Here is a 19,299-nt window from a genome sequence, read left to right on the forward strand (position 1 = left end):
ATCTACTGTTTTCTAGTGCTTGTATTTTCTTGCAAGGTTTGGACTGTAAAGGAAATGGGGATTTCCCTTTGCTGGTCAGGTGCTTGGCTGTTTAACACCTTCCTTCTAAATTTAATCTTTAGTGATAATTTTCCGTTCATGTTGCAGCTGCTCTTTGTTTGCTGCACTTTTTAGGGAGGCATAAACACAGAGAACAGGGAATCAGGGATTCACAGAATCACCAGAGTTGGAAGAGCCCTTTGGGATCATCCAGTCCCACCATCACCCCTAAACCTTATCCCCAAACGAAGATGAGCTGCTGAGGCTGGACACAGGATTTTCCTTTCTTTTGGTACAATCAGTCCAGAAAGTTGCTGGGAGCAACCCAGAAAGGCAGAACCTGTGTGTTTTTCTGGCTTTTGTGGAATCCATCCATGGAATTCGTGTGTTTGGAATAAACCCTGTCAAATTCTGACTTGAGTTATGACACCCAGGTGGGGATGTGAGAAATGGGACGCTCAGGATTAGAATCATGGAATGGTTTGGGTTGGAAGGGACTTTCCAGTATTGAGTTCTGAGTCAGGGACACCTTCCACCAGACCAGGTTGCTCCAGCCTGGCCTTGGACGCCTCCAGGGGTGAGGCAGCCCCAGCTGCTCTGGGCACCCTGTGCCAGGGCCTGCCCACCCTGCCAGGGAACAATTCCTGCCCAATCTCCCATCTAACCCTGTCCTCCCTCAGCTTAAGGCCATTCCCCCATGTCTTTGGGAGAAGTCCCTGTCCAGCCTTCCTGTCCAGCCCTGTAGATAACCTTTCCCTGAGGATGATATCTGGGATCACTCCCTATGGAATCTCCCATGTGTGACAAGCACTCAATGCTGATGAGCTCTGGGATCCTGACCACAGGGCAATATTTTCAGCCCATCACCTGCTTAACCCTCACCTTGTCTTTGCAGGAGGAGAGACTTCAGCATGCAAACCTTCATCTGTTCGGCTTGCACCATCGTTTTCATTCCATGCTGCTGGCCTTCAGATGGCTGGACAGATGTCCCATTCGCATCAGCAGTACAGTGACCGGCGGCAGCAGAACATCAGTGACCAGCAGGTCTCGGCCTTATCCTACGCTGACCAGCTCGAGCAGCCACTCCCATTAACGAACCAGGTATGGGGGGAAAGCTCCTTTTACATCTGGGAATTCTTGAAATGTCGAATTGGGCAATTATTTGGGTTGGAAGGGACCTTGAAAGATTGAGTTCCAACCCCTGCCATGGGCAGGGACACCTTCCACTGTGCCAGGCTGCTCCAAGCCCCAATGTCCAGCCTGGCCTTGGGCACTGCCAGGGATCCAGGGGCAGCCCCAGCTGCTCTGGGCACCCTGTGCCAGGGCCTGCCCACCCTCAGGGAAGAATTCCCTCCTAATATCCCATCTAACTCTGCTCTCTGTCAGTTTAAAGTAGTTTTCCCCAAATCCTGTCACTCTAAACCCTTTGTGAAAAGTCCATCTCCATCCATATATTATACAACCATAAATTACAGGATCAGGGCATTTATTCTTGTAGGTTTGTTTTTTTTTTTAACTAATTAACTCCTGACTCTGTAAGGAAGGAGTTAATATACAACTACATACTCAGAAACACATATTTTATATATATATATATATATATATATATATATATATACTCCAAAAGTAAGTTTTTGTAGTTGTTTCTAAACTTCTGGAACTTATTTATTATGCTTATTCTGCTTGTAACATTTTTTGAAATTGGGGGAGAAAAAGATTGGCCAAGTGGACAGCTGTAAAAAGCTCTTTAATAACTATTTTTTTAAACTTTTGTGCTGTTTGTTACTATCTGATTGCTTTTTTATTCTAATGGACAGTTTTTTACTGCTGAGTCACTGGTTGGTGTAAATGGAATATGGTTTGCACAAAAGATAATTTACTTGAGTAGGTAGAACTGCTGAAAGAGCTCCCTAACTCAGAGTGCCAGGAGCCACAAGAGCTGCTGTTGCTCTGGATAACTGGGAATTCTCTTGGTTTTTAAAAATTCCACAGTCCAGTTGTGGAAACAAAAGGGCAGATTGGTTCCAACAAAGCCCGTAAGTCAGAACTTGAAAATTTGGTTCAGACTGATGAGGAATGAGGAATGTTTCATTAAAGAGGATGGAGGTGAAGTGTTTTGCTGCTCAAGATGTTTTAGGTAGAAAACTCTTCAGTACTAGCAAGAGATGCTCTGGTGCTGTAGGGAGACACTTTTGCAGGAGGAGGAAAGGATTAGAGAGAATAATGAGAATGGTCAAACCAAGTGCTGGGATGTTGGATGCCAGGATTTGGAGATCTCCAGTGACGGGGGCAAAGTGAATAGAGCTGGCCAAGGATGGGTTTCCTTTCCTGAGAGCCAATCCAATTGGAAGAGGAAATCTGCTCCTATATAACAATACTTAGCTTGAGGATCTTCAAAGGCATTTCATGCGAGTTTTTTTGGGTTAAAGGTCTCCCAGAATTTCTACAATGAGGTTAGTCAGTCAAGAAAAGTTGCACCTTAAACCTTTTAAGGCACTTTAGAAACAAACTCAAGGAATTTTAGATTGTATGGACATTATCCATGTGAGGAATTGAGCAGTCTTTGCAGCACCAGCACAATCCTCTTGAATCAATGTTCTTGGCTTTGATGGTGGCCAGCTTTCTGAAGTTTTCTGAGTACTTGCCTTCTGTGCCTCTTTCCTCCCTCGAGTTCTTGTGCTTCTCCCATCACCCAGTCCCACCAAGAGTTTTCCTCACCAGGTTCCTCCTTGGAGTGGAAGTTCTGTGTGAGCCTCTGTGGGGACTCAGTGGCTTTTTGTCTTTGCACTGCAATTCTGATTTTATCTGCACAGCCAGATCCAGCTGAGATCTTCATGCTGGTGGCTCAGATCATCTGCTCTAGACCTGTCTCTGTGCTAAACAAATTTGCTGATCTTTCTCTTGGAGTTGCCCTTCTACAGCTCTGGTTCATCTTGTTCAGCTCTTGTTCATCTTGATTAAAAAATAACTTTTTTTTTCCTTACAAAAGTCTTGCCCCACAGACCAGCCTTTAATAATGGCAAACTCTCTTTGGTCACAAAAGGTAATTTCTGCCTTTGTAAGTTCATATCACAGAATTCCAGGATCATTTAGGTTGGAAAAGACCTCCAAGATGAGTCCCAGCTGTGCCCAATGCCCACCACATCCAGGCCTTCCTGGGGCACCTCCAGGGATGGGCACTCCAAACCTCCCTGGGCAGCTCTTGCCAAGGCCTGAGCTCCCTTTCCATGGGGAAATTCCTGCTGCTGTCCACCCTGAGCCTCCCCTGGCCCAGCCTGAGGCCGTTCCCTCTCCTCCTGTCCCTGTTCCCTGGCAGCAGAGCCCGACCCCCCCGGCTGCCCCCTCCTGTCAGGGACTTGTGCAGAGCCACAAGGTCCCCCCTGAGCCTCCTTTGCTCCAGTGGTTTTCTTCCAGAAGATCCTGTTTTTAACGTGCAGCAAAAAGAATTGGCTGTTGGAGATGGTTTCATAGTTTGATCTTAACATAGCCATGAAAACAGGAGGAGGGAAAAGGTGACTTCAGGCAGATTCAGGAAGTTTTTTAATTTTTTAAAGTGGATCCTTTCAGTGCAGTGGCTCACATACAGTCAAACAGACAAGGATTGGGTCTAGGAGCTTCAGTTTCCTGGCATTGCCTGACATCAGCAGCCTGGACCATTGGGATTGCTTGGGTGCTACAGCCTTCCACAGCCTAAAAGTAACTGTCTGGGTGCCCTAAAACTGACCTCCTTGGGTACCCTAAAAATAACCTGCTTGGGTGCCCTAAAAGTAACCTATTTGGGTGCCCTAAAAGTAACCTAATTGGGTGCCCTAAAATAACCTGTTTGGTTGCCCTAAAATAACCTGTTTGGGTACCCTAAAAGTAACCCATTTAGGTACTGTAAAAGTAGCTTCTTTGGGTGCCCTAAAATACCCCATTTGGGTGCCCTAGAAGTGACCCGTTTGGGTGTGAGCACCCAGCAGCTGATAGACAGCGAATTGCAGCCCCTTTGCTCCTGTTCCCTGGTGGATTGAGCAGCCAGAGGGATCAGGAAATCCGGATTTTCCCAACTCGGCGCTGCCGGGATTCCAGGTGGAGCCTTTCCCGAGCTCCAGCCCCCCTCTGCTGGCCGCAGCGCCGCAGTGCTGCTGCTGGGAAAGCTCCTCTCCCAAATCTGCCATCCTTGCCACCAGCTCCCTGAGCTTCAGTAATTACCTGAGGATGTTCTTCAGGTTATTTTTGCGTCTTTGCTGCACACTGACTCCTTTTTTTTTTTATGGAGTGTCTGGTTCAGGTTCCTGGAATGATTTTAATTCATAACCAGAAAGGGGAAGCCAGGCCTTGAATGGGAATTTATTGCTTTTATTCCTGCTCTGTCCTGCTTGGATTTGGGGTTGTAGTGGCTCACGGGCCATATTCTGTTATTTTGGGAATCATTCACAGCTTCAGATTAAAGGTTAGGAAACAATAAGGAGAATTTATATTAAAATGATATAAAATATATGTATTTATGTTACATGTAAATAATATAAATAATTACATATAAATTGGTCTTAAAAGATTATTTACATAATCTTCTCTTGCACTTATTGCTTTCTGGCCGTGGTCCCCAAACCCGTCACTGACAAGGATCAAAGAATTCTAGGAAGATACTCCAAGACCAGCCAGATTGTTTTGTTTTGTTTTCCACTTATTTATGAGGTTTAAATCACAGTTTAAAACTTCCAGCTCTGTTCTAATTTTTTTTTTCCTTCAGGAGTTGGTTTTAGGGGTTTTTTTTCCCAAAAAGTGCTGGCAGGATGGGTCCTCATCTTGGCTGTGGCTGCTGAGTGCTTCAGTTTCTGGGAGCACACGGTCCAGAGTGAACAGAAAAGTTGGGATCTCTGGGATCTTTCTCCTGTAGCAGTAACAAATTAATACTTCTCTGTCCAGTTTTAACTGGTTCCATCCTGTGAGTTCAATGCAGCCTGATGGGAATACAAGATAAGAGCTTAAAAGTTGTCACAACTTCAAAGTCTCTTTTTTTGAGGCTCTGTTTATCTCCATTGTGGATGCTCAGATTGCCTGGAACTCATTTCAGTTAATAACGAAATGCTTAGAAAATTGATGTACTTGATAAAGGAGCTGAGGTGAGATTTTGGTAACAAATTCCAGCAGTTCAGCTTTCATGAAACACCTGGAATGGGAAGGTCAGGCTGACTGCTAGACACCTTTCTATCTCTGTTTATCTAAGATCACTCTGCATAATTCGAGGTTTTACTGACCAGATCTTGGCCAGAGATTTTATTGATCACATCAAGATCATTGCCAAGTTCACTCTGCAGCACCAGTTAAAAATCCTTAATTCAGATATTCCCACTACCTGATCAACATTACTGTTAATGATGGTTTAACTTCAGCAGTCCCTGTCATCAGTGTGGCCATGCAGGTCAATTAAATAAGTCCTTACACTTGGAATTCTTGCTAAAATTGCCCTTACACGATAAAATCTTCATTATTTATTCTGTTTGTCAAGTGGAACATGTGCTACACACAAGCTGAATTTATTTTTTTTTCTCTCTCTTCTTTTAATCAGTGTGGATGGTGGTGGATCTTGGTTGTTTTTTTTTTTTTTCCTAAAATCTGAATTAAAGCATCCCATAAACAGCTCAAGATTCTCCATAACCAAAATAAAAATCATTTAAAAAGGAACAATGCCATCTGCTTGGACAAAAAAGAAAATGTCCAAAAAGAGTGACATTTGTTGTGTGTTCCACCCTCAAAGGCTGGGAGTTCAAACAGCACACCTGAGTTAAAAGTCCCAGTTCCCATAAAATGTGCTTTGTCACCAGTGTGTTGAGGATACGTAAATGGGGCCTTTTCTGTGGGTATTCCCTGACATTTATAATTGTAATTAAGTTAGTTTCTGGTCTCTCAGACCTGAGATGCAGCATCTCAGCATCTCTGATTTGTGTTATGTTTTTAGGGAGATTGATCTGAGCTTGCAGTGTTGCAGTCTGGCCACCAGATAGAGACTGAAGCTTGTGAAATAGGAGTTTTCATTTTCTTTCCCCTTTTTTCCCCTTCTTTTCTTTTCTCTTTTCTTTGGTGCTTGAGCATTCCTTGAAGCCAAGACAGGAATCAGTGTTACTCCAACAATAAAGAATTCCAGATTGTATAAAATGGATAAAGATCACTTTATTCCATGGTCTTCCAGCATTAGGAAGAAGGGAGCAAGAATCTCTCTGGGAAAGAGAATATTAAAAATTTTTCGATATAAAAGTGTGAGGAAAAAAATTCAACCCAAAACTTTATGAACCCAGGAGAGCAAAACATTACTTGTGGAAAGGTTCATACAGGTTCAAGAGTGTGCCCAGAAATGTGTGACTGCCACAATGCAGTCTTTAAATAAGGGACTGGCTGCAGTAGTCTGCAGAATTTAAATTATTTACAATTAGGGAATGGCAGCAAATCAGATTATAATTTTTTTTTCATTACGCTGTTTATTTCAGAGTAGAAATTAGGTTTTTATTTTTGAAGTAAGCAAGGAAATTTGACTTACAAAGTAGAAAACAAATATGAAGACTTGTCCTACAAACTCCCTTTCCAAATTAGAGCAATTTTTTGTGGGAATAATTGGTCTGAACTATGGAATTCTTCCATATTGAGACTCTTCCCTCAGAACTTAAGTCCCTGTGCTGATGATCCAGCCCAGGACAGAGACTGGGCCCTGCCAATATTCCTGATATTCCTGTGCCACACCCTGGTTTCTTTTACCTGCAAAACCCACCAGTGTTCCCATATTCCAGTACCTTCTTTAAGTCAGATTAAGGAATTTGAAGGAAATCCTTGGGTTTGAAGAGCTGTAACAGTGACAGCTGGATCAGGACTTGCTGCTGCTCAGAGCTGTGGGAGGGAACCAAAAGAGATCCTCTTTAGGTGGGGTTTATTTCATGGGCCACATTTGTTTGCCAGATGAAAGGAAGAAACAAAAATGTTTTGTAAATGTCTGATAGTTTGTTTAGGAAACTTTCCAACAGTTTCCTGATGTTTACAAAGTGCTTGTCCTTGTAATAAAATAGAATTAATGTCTTTACCCCTGCCCACACAGGAGGAGAAGGGGAGTTTGGCTTTCTAGGGTGGTCCCTCGGGTACCTCAGTGCAGGTTCAGTTTCAGAAGCACAAACTCTCTATAATTTCTTTTTTGGGTCACTTTGATGTGATTCTTTTTATTTTGTCATTGAGGGGGAAAAAAAAAAAAGAGTTACTTGTACAGCAACCATTATAAGTATTAAGTTATCCTATAAAAAATAGAGGAGCAGTTAGACTATTCCAGCTCATTTATTAGTTAAGTAATACCGGTGGAAAACATACATGGAACAAGCTTTTCTCCAATGGAATTGCTTAAACTCACCCTGAGGTTTTCTGTCCTGCTCCTGGAGGGGAACAACCCCAGGCAGCAGCACAGGCTGGGGGTGACCTGCTGGGGAAGGACCTGGGGGGGACAATGAGCTGTCCCTGAGCCAGCAGAGTGTCCTGGGGGACAGGAAGGCCAATGGGATCCTGGGGTGCATCGGGAAGAGCATTCCCAGCAAGTCAGGGCTATCCTGCCCCTGTGCCCAGCCCCGGAGGCACCTCTGGGGTGCCGTGCCCAGCTCTGGCTCCTCAGCCCAGCAGGGCCAGGGAGCTCCTGGAGCGGGGCCGGCGGAGGCTGCGCAGCTGAGGAAGGGCCTGGAGCAGCTCCGTGCCCAGCACAGGCTGAGGGAGCCGGGGCTGCTCAGCCTCGAGAGGAGCCCCAGCTGAGAGGGGCCCTCAGCCCTGGGTGTCCCTGGCTGCAGGGAGGGCTCAGGGCAGGGCCCGGGCTCTGCTCCGGGGCCCGGCAGCGGCACCAGAGCCACGGGCAGGGCCTGAGCCCGGCAATTGCCCTGCACAGGAGGCAGAACTGCTGCCCTGGGCAGGGCCAGCCCTGAGCAGATTGGCCACAGAGGCTCTGGGGTCTCCTCCCTGGGGACTTTCCAGAGCCACCTGTGTGAGGGGATGGAGAGAGGAGCAGACTGAAGGACTGGCCATTCTCCAAACTCCCTTTTTGGGCTCTGGTTCGATGGGACAGAATTCCCAGAGCTTGTCCAGCAGGGCAGCAGTACTGGGCCTTTGGAGATGGTTTGTCTCTTGGTAGTCCTGGATTTTGGTTTTTTTTGGAATTTAATGCAGTTGAATGTTTTGAACTGGCCCAGTTCTCCAGCAGTTCCTGTGAACTTCCTTTGGAACTTCCTGTAAAGTTCCTTTGGAACTGTACCTTAAATATGGTGACAATCCATGTGTGAGCCCTGAGGTGGAGGAGCTATGGAGGAGAGTCTTTGTTATGAGAGGAGATTTCGATGAAACCTGTTGGGTCTAGTGGGAGGAGAGTAGGAATCTTGGAATTTACTCCTTAAAAAAAAAAAAAAAAAAATTATTATTAAAAAGTAACTTAACTAAACTAGGTGTGGGGGGTTTTTACTACCAGTTAAAAAACCCCCTTGCATTTAAAGAACTCAGTTCTGTGAGGAATATCACAATTTGATTTAGTAACTATACTGTTAAATTCCTGGTTTTTGTTCTAATTTCTGCCATGTTCCTATTCCAGAGGCGGATGCCCCAAACTTTTCGTGATCCAGCCACTGCTCCATTGAGGAAACTCTCCGTAGATTTGATCAAAACATACAAGCATATTAATGAGGTAATGGCTCCAGATGTCTTTAATGTGCCCTGATGTTTGTTACAATACATGATTTAAATGTATTTTCTATGAATAATCTCATCAAGAGATAAAAAATCAAGTTTTTTCTCAGTTGTTCACATCTTGTTTGAGGTCGTGGGTGTCATGGTCCTGCTTTCTGTCCAGCACACAGGAAATCTCTTGTGCTGGGATTTATTTTCTGTTGTTTTATAAACAAATGTTGAGCTTGCAGGATGAGGAAACCTGAGTGCCACAAGCACACTTTGAGCTCAATAAAACTTTATTAATATTTCTAAGATCTTTTAAGGAAAGTGCTGAAGTGTTTTCCCTAAATTATTTCAATATTATTGACAAATGTAAAATACAAAATTGTTGTGGTTGATACAGGAAAGCATCAGTTGGTTTCAAACTTCGACAATTATAGGGAATGTGAAGGGATTTTTATGGTGATTAATGACTTCCTTGGAATTCCTTCCCAGTCTTGTGGGAAGATCAAATGATAATTCTTGTTTCCAGGCTCCTTAGCATTTTGGTTTTGCTGTGTGCACCGTGTGCTGGGAGGTGTCTGTTCCTTTTGCACTTGTGAACTCCAGAGATCAGTGTTATTGCATTTATTAGTGTTGTTATTATTATTATTTATTACTGTTAGTACACTGATCAGTGTTATTACTATTATTTATTAGTGTTAGTACATTCCTTTAGCTCTCCTTTCCCAGTTCTTCAATTATTCACCCAGACTTTCCTTTGGAATAATGGCCTGACTTCAAACAGAGCAATAGGAGGAGAGGATTGCTTGGTTTTCCACTTGGAGAAGTTGACTTTAAAGCCACAGGATGCTGAATAAAAGTTGATTCTCCTCTTTCTTGAGCTGCTGTTCTAAGCAGGGCTCTTAAGGAAGCTCCTTTTCCCCTCCAGGTTTACTATGCAAAAAAAAAACGGCGGCATCAGCAGGGCCAGGGAGATGATTCCAGTCACAAAAAGGAGAGGAAAGTTTACAATGATGGTTATGATGATGACAACTACGACTACATTGTGAAAAATGGGGAGAAGTGGATGGACCGCTATGAAATCGACTCTTTAATAGGCAAAGGATCCTTTGGACAGGTAATGGCTCATTATGTATTTATAGAATGTATGTGGATCACATTTGTATTGAATTGGAAGTGCTATTGCTGTTTCATTTTGAAATTAAAACTGTTTTTTCTCAGTGCTGTTATCCTGAGTTCCTGTTCAGCCACATATTTTTCTGCTATTTCATGTTACTACAGAAAACTTTTAATTATGTTTCAGTGTGTGTTGGATTTTACAATGAGAAGTCCCCACCTTTTGCCATCAGTTCACATTTTTAGCTTGAGTTTAGTTTTGGTTTGAGTTAGCTTTTTAGTTGGAGCAGGGTTTTAAAATTAAAACAATAATTAGTGCTGGATCTTACTCTTATAAATGTCATTAGCAACATTTGTTTTGACTGGTTGCAACTTTAGCCAAGGGTGGAAGGAGGATGGAGCTTTTATTTTGTAGTTTTTAGTTTTTCTCAGACTTACCAGTCCTTTTACAGTGTTGGTTTAGATAATTTTATTTGCATATAAAGTGACATAGCTGCAATAAACATCACACAGTCAGTTGTAGCTTTATTGTTGTATAGAGTTAAAAAGGAGAACATTTCCTCTGAATTCAGAAAGGTGAGAAAGGGAGTTTGGGTGGGGTTTTTTGAAAACTGGAGGGAGTTTCCTGATGGATTTGGCTTCTCCTGCAGGTTGTGAAGGCTTATGACCGAGTGGAGCAGGAGTGGGTGGCCATCAAAATCATCAAAAACAAGAAGGCTTTCTTAAACCAGGCCCAGATTGAAGTGAGACTGCTCGAGCTGATGAACAAACATGACACTGAGATGAAGTACTACATAGGTATGGAAATAATTCTTCTTTATTTTTATTTTATTATGAATGGTTTAGATCTTGCTGTAGAGCTTAGGCTGCTTTCAGCTGATTTCCACATCTATTTGGGAACATTTGTGATGATATTTGGTGGTTCTTGCCAAGATGGTGGGTCCAGCGAGCTCAGGTAAGGTGGGGAGGAGTTGGAATCAAGTGTAAGAAGCCCACCAGGACATGGAATGGTGGGAGGAGAGTTCCAAAGGTGAGAGAACAGGAATTTGGACAAGGATGTGTGGCAGGAAATGGCAGCAGGGTGGGAGCAGAAGGTCGCATCTCAGGTAAGTTGTAAAGGACACAGAAGGAACTGGTCTGGGATAATGGAGAAAACAAATCCATGGACACCAAGTTGACCAAAAATCCTCCTTAATTAAAAGTCTGAATTCTCATGGTGCTCATATTCAAGATTTTATTCTGCCAGAAAGGGGAGTGTGCTGCTTTTTCTCTGGAATGTTTTTCCTATTTCAATTTTCTTGTGGCAGCCTGAAGGTGTGACAATGGCAAACCCTGTCGGCCTCTGAACAGAGCAATGTGATAAATATTTCACTTATTTAATGAAATAAAAAGGCTTGGATTGGTTCCTTTCATAAACTGACATTGTACCTGAAGGAAATAATAGGAAATCCAATTCCTATGGGATATCGATCAGTTTTATTAATTCAAGTAATCAATTGAAGTCACAGCTTATTAATTGCCTTGATGTCATTGTGTATTTTAAATTATTCTCACTATTAAATATTTTCTCTGTCAGTGTAAGGGAGTGATAACCTATTTTGGTAATCTTATCATTTCATAAGGTCTTGGTTAATGCAGAGGATGTGTAAAATGCCCCCCTGTACCCCAGGCATGGCAGAAATATTTTGTAAATAACACAGAACTAGGGAAAAAAATGCTCTTATTTCACACATTGCTTGAAATATTTAAAAGATTCCACAAGTTTTTGCAGTTTTTTACTGAGGTGCACCTGAGGATGTGTAAAATACCCTCTTGTCCTCCAAGCATGGCAGAAATATTTTGTAAATAAGACAGAACTAGGAAAAAATAAATGATGCTCTATTATTTAACGACAGTCCTGCTTCCTACGTACTCTGTTGTAATTAACCCATAATTCTTAGTGTTTGTTAATGATACTTTCCCCTTTTCCCCAGTGCATTTGAAGCGCCACTTCATGTTCAGGAACCACCTGTGCTTGGTGTTTGAGATGCTGTCCTACAACCTGTACGACCTGCTGAGGAACACCAACTTCCGCGGCGTGTCCCTCAACCTGACGCGCAAGTTCGCGCAGCAGATGTGCACGGCCCTGCTCTTCCTGGCCACCCCCGAGCTCAGCATCATTCACTGTGACCTAAAACCAGAGAACATCCTGCTCTGCAACCCCAAAAGGAGCGCCATCAAGATTGTGGATTTTGGCAGTTCGTGTCAGCTTGGGCAGAGGGTGAGTTTGGGGGAAAATCGGTGAAAATTCTGTTTGTGCTGCTGGAAAATGCGAGCTTTTTAAGTCATGGTACTCACCTAGCTCATTGGAACTTCATTCATGGTGATTTTAAAACAATAACTCAATTTTAAATAGAGATCCACAGTCCACAAGAACTGTAAATATGAGTTTCAGAATCCCAGAATTGCCAAGGTTGGAAAAGACCTTTGAGATCAAGTCCAGCCGTGAACCAGCAGCACCACATTCACCACTAAACCAAGGCCTCAAGTGCCACACCCACACATTTCTCTGAACACTTTGGCACTCCACCACTTCCCTTTAGTGCCCCAGTAGATAAAAAGCCACCACATGATAAATTTTCCATGGTTTTTATTTCTTCTTGGCTGTGTTTTTGTGCCTTGTCAGTAGAGAATGTATCAACGCTCGGTTGTAGAAATCTGCAGTACTAATTAATAAAATACTCCTTTATTATTATCTTACTCCACCTAACTCTTCCTTCCATGAGCACTCCTTTAGCATGCCCCCTGTTCACAATTAGTGACACTGCAGTTTGGATCATTAGGAAAAGAATTCAGGAATTCAGGAACTAACTTCACCAAAAGTGCCCCAGTTCTCTCTTGAGGAGTTGGGACTGGCCAGTAGCACCCCACTGCTTTGTCCCATAATGAACTAGGAAAAGCAGATCACAATATTGAATATTATATGGAAAGCAGCAATGAGACACAGATTTAGATGTATAAAAGGACCTTTTGCTATAAACTAAAAGGAAGGGCTGAAGGAAGACAGGGAGAGGTGAAATCACATCTGGATTATTTATCCAAATCCATTATTCATCAATAATACGATAATTTTGAAGTGTTAAGAATCACAATTACAAAAACATTGCTCAAGCTGAACTTCCTGCTTTTTTTTTTTGTGAGCATAATATTTTCCTAAAAATCAACAATAAGATATTTTTATTACTGTCATGAATGTATAGATTTTATTATCTCTGATACCTTGTCTTTCCCTCCACCGAAATGCTTATGGCAGTTGTGTTTTGTCACGTGGAATTGTCATTCTTTCCCTTTGGATGCTGAGTGTGATTGTGACCTTGAGATGCTTTTATTCCAGATATACCAATATATCCAGAGTCGTTTTTATCGATCACCAGAGGTGCTACTGGGAATGCCTTATGACCTTGCAATTGATATGTGGTCCCTTGGGTGTATTTTAGTCGAGATGCACACTGGAGAGCCTCTCTTTAGTGGGGCAAATGAGGTAAGTTATGTACCAGTAATTGGGTTTTTTTCTTGTTAATTACCATCGTGATTTTCATCTGTTTAATTGGAATGCATAAATGAGGGAAGTCTGGTAATTCTGAAAGGATTAAACATCAGTATCATGACTTTCGTCAGGACACAAAATTGCCTGTTCATAATTTTCTGTGTCTCCCTCTTACTCCTTAACTTGTTTTGTACATACTAAATTTTTCTTTAATTAATTAATTAATTTAGAACTTGTGTGAGTTGCTGGCATTTGTGCCCCAGCTGGGCTGGCTGTCACCTGTCCTTCACAAACACATTTTATTTGGGACAGGTGGATCAGATGAATAAAATAGTGGAAGTTTTGGGGATACCACCAACCCACATCCTCGACCAAGCACCCAAAGCAAGAAAGTTCTTTGAGAAGTTGCCAGATAGCACTTGGAACTTGAAGAAGACCAAAGATGGAAAAAGGGTAGGTTAAATAATTAGGATGATAATATATGTATCAAAATACATAAAATGGTGAGTTGTTACTTTGTTTTACATCTTGTCTTACTGAAAATGCATCTTTGTTGTTTGTTAGCATTCTATCTTGTCAATTAAATAACATCTCCTTTAGTGTTGAATAGTTTCCTTACTTGATTTGACTTCTGATACAGAGTCTGTGCACACCCAAGGCTTCACCCGTTGATTCCAAGCAATTCCTCCCTTCCCACAGGAATACAAACCACCGGCAACTCGCAAACTCCACAATATCCTGGGAGTTGAGACAGGAGGACCGGGTGGGCGCCGTGCTGGGGAGTCAGGTCATACTGTAGCTGACTACTTGAAGTTCAAAGACCTCATCTTAAGGATGCTTGACTATGACCCCAAGACACGAATCCAGCCCTACTACGCCCTGCAGCACAGTTTCTTCAAGAAAACAGCGGACGAAGGTACCAACACGAGTAACAGCGTGTCCACGAGTCCTGCCATGGAGCAGTCCCAGTCTTCAGGAACCACCTCTAGTACATCTTCAAGCTCAGGTGGGTTTTGGTCATGAACAGGTGACAAAATTCTGCTTTCTAATGTTGGGCACTGCCCGGGCTCCCCAGGGAATGGGCACAGCCCCGAGGTTGCCAGAGCTCCAGGAGCGTTTGGACAGCGCTGCCAGGGATGCCCAGGCTGGGATTGGTGGGGTGTCTGTGCAGTTGGACTGGATGATCCTTGTGGGTCCCTTCCAACTCAGAATATTCCATGATTCTGTGAAATGTTGATTTTTTTTTTCTCTCCTGTTAAAAAATGTATCAATCATGATCACTAAACAATTATTTTAATCAGCTGGAGCAGGTAAACAGAAAAACCCCAAAAACCCAACTAGATGAGCAAAAATGTGAGTGATTACCACAGATCTTATACTTTTCCCTTGCAGCACTTCATAAATCTTGATGCTGCCATTGTTTCATAGCTGTAAATTCCTTGTCCCTTTAGTTACTGTCGTGTTGGGGTTTTCCAGGTGGATCTTCCGGCACGAGCAACAGCGGAAGGGCGCGGTCGGACCCCACACACCAGCATCGACACAGTGGTGGGCACTTCACTGCTGCTGTTCAAGCTATGGACTGTGAAACACACAGCCCACAGGTAATGCTCCAGTGGGGCTGAGGCAGTGATATCTTAGTATACAACAGATAAAACTGTCAGTTCCCCCTATAAATGTAACTATAAATTGGTGCGGAGATAGATTTTGCTCTTTTAGTAACCTTTAATCAGCTGTGTTGTTCCAGAGGTTCCTCTAATGCTGTTGGCACCTTTCAAGGTATGAGCTACAACATTTTAATTTAATTTGCTTTGCTTATTGTCTCCAGGCTCCTCAGCCAGAGGTCAGGGCTTTATTTTTCTAAGTGTTGTACAAATGCTGTTATTATTACTGTAATGTAAAGCTGCTCCTATAATTTTGACAGCCGAATCACTTACCAGACTTTCTTAAATTGTTTGAGAAAAACATCCAGGATGTGCATTCATTTTCCTTAAGGCAAATATAGAAAAGTATTGGAAATGACTCTTAACTACATGCCTGCATTTCTAGAAAAATTGTGCAGCTGCAAGGCCTGGGTAACATTTCAAAATAACGAATAACTTCATCTCTCATGTGTTGTTCGAGAACCAGCTGGATGTGACACTCAGTTGACAGGGTGGTCAAAGGTTGGACTGGATGCTCTTGGAAGTCTTTTCCAACCTTTATGATGCTGTGATTCAGTGAAATCACAGCTTTGAGTCAGCATTTTAATTGTAACTTTGCTCCTGACCGCAGGTTCGACAACAGTTTCCTCCTCCGATCGGTTGGACAGCCACCGAAGCTCCCACCCAGGTCACTGTCGAGAACCACCCGGTTCAAGAAACCACCTTCCATGTAAACCCTCAGCAACAGAATGCATTACACCATCACCACGGCAACAGCTCCCACCACCACCACCACCATCACCACCACCACCACCACCATGGACAGCAAGCCTTGGGCAGCCGGACCAGGCCGAGAGTCTACAATTCTCCAACAAACAGCTCCTCCACCCAGGATTCTATGGAGGTGGGCCACAGTCACCACTCCATGACATCCCTGTCTTCCTCAACTACTTCTTCCTCTACATCTTCCTCCTCTACTGGTAACCAAGGCAATCAGGCCTATCAGAACCGCCCAGTGGCTGCTAATACCTTGGACTTTGGACAGAACGGAGCTATGGACATGAATTTAACAGTCTACTCTAATCCGCGCCAAGAAACTGGCATAGCTGGACATCCCACGTACCAGTTTTCTGCTAATACAGGTCCTGCTCATTACATGACTGAAGGACACCTTGCCATGAGGCAAGGCATTGATAGAGAAGAGTCTCCCATGACAGGAGTTTGTGTTCAGCAAAGTCCTGTGGCTAGCTCGTGACTAAACTGAAACTAAGTTTGTTTCTTGTGTGTTTTTATAGAAGTGGTGTTTTTCCAAAAACAAAGTGCAAAGCTGCTTGAATCAGAAGGAGATAAACTCACTGAACCGCTACAGGAGGGCAAAGTTGACTATTTTTTTAAACTTGAAAAGATTGCAAAGGGACAATGAAGTTTTTTTTTTGTTGTTGGTTTTTTGCTGGGGGGAGGTTTTTTGGTTGGGTTTTTTTTTTAAGAGCCATGTCTGGACCCACCTTAACGGATAGCTTAGTGGTGTTCACCTTTTGCTTCCCCCATTTTAACTTGCCACAACCTAGTCATAGTTTGGTTTTTTTGGGACGGGGTTTTGATTTTTTTTTAAAATTTTTTTTTTTTTTGCTCTCATTCGACAGGGGTTATTGTTCAAATGTTAGTCATAGTTGCAAGCTAGTTTCTTTTTAAAGGCATTGCACATGATTTCTAAAAAAAGGCCCTTTGAAGTTTTTGGGGGTGGGAGGGGGAGTGAGTAATATATATATTTTTTTTAGTTCCCCAAACAACCATGGGCACAGAAATGCAGTACTGTAAGAAAGAGGGACCTTCAGATTACACAAATATATTATTCTTCAGCTGTAAAAAGGGACGGTTGTGACGGAGTTTGTGAGGCACATTGAGCATGCGAAGTGGCGGTGAGCAGAACTCTCCTTTTCTGAATCTACTGAGGATCAAAGCAGCAATTGTGATGGGAATTCTGTGGGTGCCACCTTTTGGAGCCCACGGGCAGTTAGGATGGAAATCTGACTGGTTTCATAACTGAGGTGCACTGAGAAGCAATCAACGGGTCGGTCCTGGCCAGTCCTGGGGAGGTCTAAGTGGTGGTCTTTGGGATAACCTTTGGCCTTATGGATTTGGACTCTTAAGTTAGAAGAGCCTACCATTTCAGATGCAATCACTTTTGGACATGCTTTTGCAGACAGTCCTTAATGCTGAAAACACAGAGAATGGGTAATTCAAGAGGCCTTTCTTTTAAAAATAGACTTTTGTGACCCACTTATTGTAAGGTATTGCAAGGTCACTTTGCGTGTGTCATAAAGTTGACTTCCTTATTGGTTGAAGGTCACAGGAGTAGTGGTTTGCGTTTGATGGAAATAGCTACAACTGTGTCCCTTCCTGCTTTTTACTTTTTTCTTTTGCTTTTTCTCGGCACGTGGTTTTCTCCACCATTACTTCTGCACAAAGACGTCTTCTGTTCATCCTGAACATTTTTAAAAAAAAAAAAAATGCAGAATTTTATGTGACTGCTTTTTTGCCTCACAATTATGCTGTGAATTTTACAAAAATTTATTTTCTTTTTTGATAATTTATTGTACCAAAGCTGTTTTTATAGCACATAGATGTCTGTAACCAATAATGTAGCAGTTCTGCACTTTGACACAAGGTGTAACTAGACCATTTTTAAATGTCAGTTGAAAAATTATGGCTGTACTATTGCTTAAACAAAACTGGAACTGTTGTTGAATTCATAGCCAATACATTTACAGCAATCTGTGTACTGAAGATAATAGATTGACATCTACTTGGAGACTATAACATCTGTTACATTATCAATGTGTTCAGGCTTCTGAAGGTTAAAAGGGACACTAGATCCAGAAGCTATGAAACCAGCAGTTGATTCTTGTATTCCTTATTAACATAATTGTAAACTTGAAGGCAAGACCTTGATTGCATGAAACAGGTCCAAAAATAATAGGCTGAGTAAAGCAAAACCCTCATGGGAGACCTGAGGTTAGCAGGCTGTATTTAACAGGTGCCTAATTTTTGGGTAACGCTGCCTTAATATAACACAGTCAGCTTGGCAGTTGCAAAATTTATGGGCCCATCCAAGAGATCTTTTTTTTTTTGTGGGAAAAGGAAAAAAAAAAAAAACCGAAAGCTGCGTGAGAAAAAAAAAAACCCTTGGTGAAAGAATGAAGGTGAATTCCTTGATTGCCCATCCCAGATGAACAGTGTTGCCCATCCTCTCTTACAGAAGCAGTGATCTACCTCTGCCAGTAAGCCCTTGGAAAAGTTAATTTTAGCAGCAAATGGTCAATTCCATGCGGCCAAGTCGATTTTTTCAGCCGGAAAGGTGGAATTTTTTATACTCACAGTGGCAACACAGCAGCTGACTACCATGTAAATGGGAACGAATCCTTGGGATTATCATCTTTTTGTAAATCATGGTTCTCTTAATCAAATATTTCTTTTTGTACCGACACATCAACCCTGTGGATGAAAGTGGATTGATTTTTTGCCCCCCCCCCCGCTTTTTTTCCTTTTTTTTTTTTTTTTTTTTTTTTTTTGGTTTTCTTTCAAAGCTCAGTAATTCAGAGAAGTTTACAGGATTTGGAAGGCTGTCACCTTAGAAAAGGATGCTGAGTTTAGCAATATAAAAAAAGGAATCCAGTTCTTACTGCTGTCTAGGAATAGAAGGGTAATATGGAATCTGGGTAACACCCTGCGCGCCGGTTGCCACCCCTTAGCAAGCGCCAAAAAAACCCCCCACCAAACCTAAAGCAGTTCAAAGAAATAACCTCTACATCAAGAAGAAAAAAACAAACAAACAAAAAAAAACCATCATAAAATCCAGTGCTTCTGCATACTGTGTTATGTTACAGTCCAGTTTTGTGTGCTTTACTACACAGTTTGGTTACAGGACTTCTGTGCATTGTAAACATAAACAGCATGGAAAAGGTTAAATACCTGTGTTCAGATTGTAAGATCTAGTCCGGACTTGCTGTGTATATTGTAACGTTAAATGAAAAGACAAGCCCTTTGTATTATAGTCATGCAGTCTTATGTATGATAAACAGTTGAATAATTTGTCCTCAGACTCTTTACTGTGCTTTTTAAAAAGAAAAAAATGAGAGAGAGAAAAAAAAAAAAAAGTAATTTAAGGAAAAAAAACCAAAACCAAACAACGAAAAAAATGTAAACGTAGTAAATCTTCCTATGCAATTAACCTACTCCAAGCCATGGTATGGTAGGTATAATTATACTATAATATGTAAATAGCAGATACATTGAAACAGACTTAAAAATATG

General features: G+C 42.2%; 1 protein-coding gene across 5 annotated transcripts in view; it reads left to right on the forward strand.

The window, feature by feature from the left end:
* Positions 1-19,080, forward strand: part of DYRK1A (dual specificity tyrosine phosphorylation regulated kinase 1A) — a 71,257-nt gene extending 52,177 nt beyond the window's left edge. For all 5 annotated transcript variants that reach the window (XM_069011601.1, XM_069011431.1, XM_069011514.1 and 2 more), the window contains 10 exons: positions 935-1,140; positions 8,624-8,716; positions 9,632-9,820; positions 10,470-10,617; positions 11,793-12,079; positions 13,193-13,339; positions 13,658-13,798; positions 14,045-14,351; positions 14,822-14,946; positions 15,617-19,080. In XM_069011601.1, coding sequence (XP_068867702.1) covers positions 935-1,140; positions 8,624-8,716; positions 9,632-9,820; positions 10,470-10,617; positions 11,793-12,079; positions 13,193-13,339; positions 13,658-13,798; positions 14,045-14,351; positions 14,822-14,946; positions 15,617-16,240 — 2,267 coding nt within the window. In that variant the 3' untranslated portion in view covers positions 16,241-19,080. The remainder of the gene's footprint in view (positions 1-934; positions 1,141-8,623; positions 8,717-9,631; positions 9,821-10,469; positions 10,618-11,792; positions 12,080-13,192; positions 13,340-13,657; positions 13,799-14,044; positions 14,352-14,821; positions 14,947-15,616) is intronic.
* Positions 19,081-19,299: the final 219 nt, after the last annotated feature.

The sequence above is a fragment of the Aphelocoma coerulescens genome, chromosome 1 (assembly GCF_041296385.1).
Source record: "Aphelocoma coerulescens isolate FSJ_1873_10779 chromosome 1, UR_Acoe_1.0, whole genome shotgun sequence".
Lineage (NCBI taxonomy): Eukaryota > Metazoa > Chordata > Aves > Passeriformes > Corvidae > Aphelocoma > Aphelocoma coerulescens.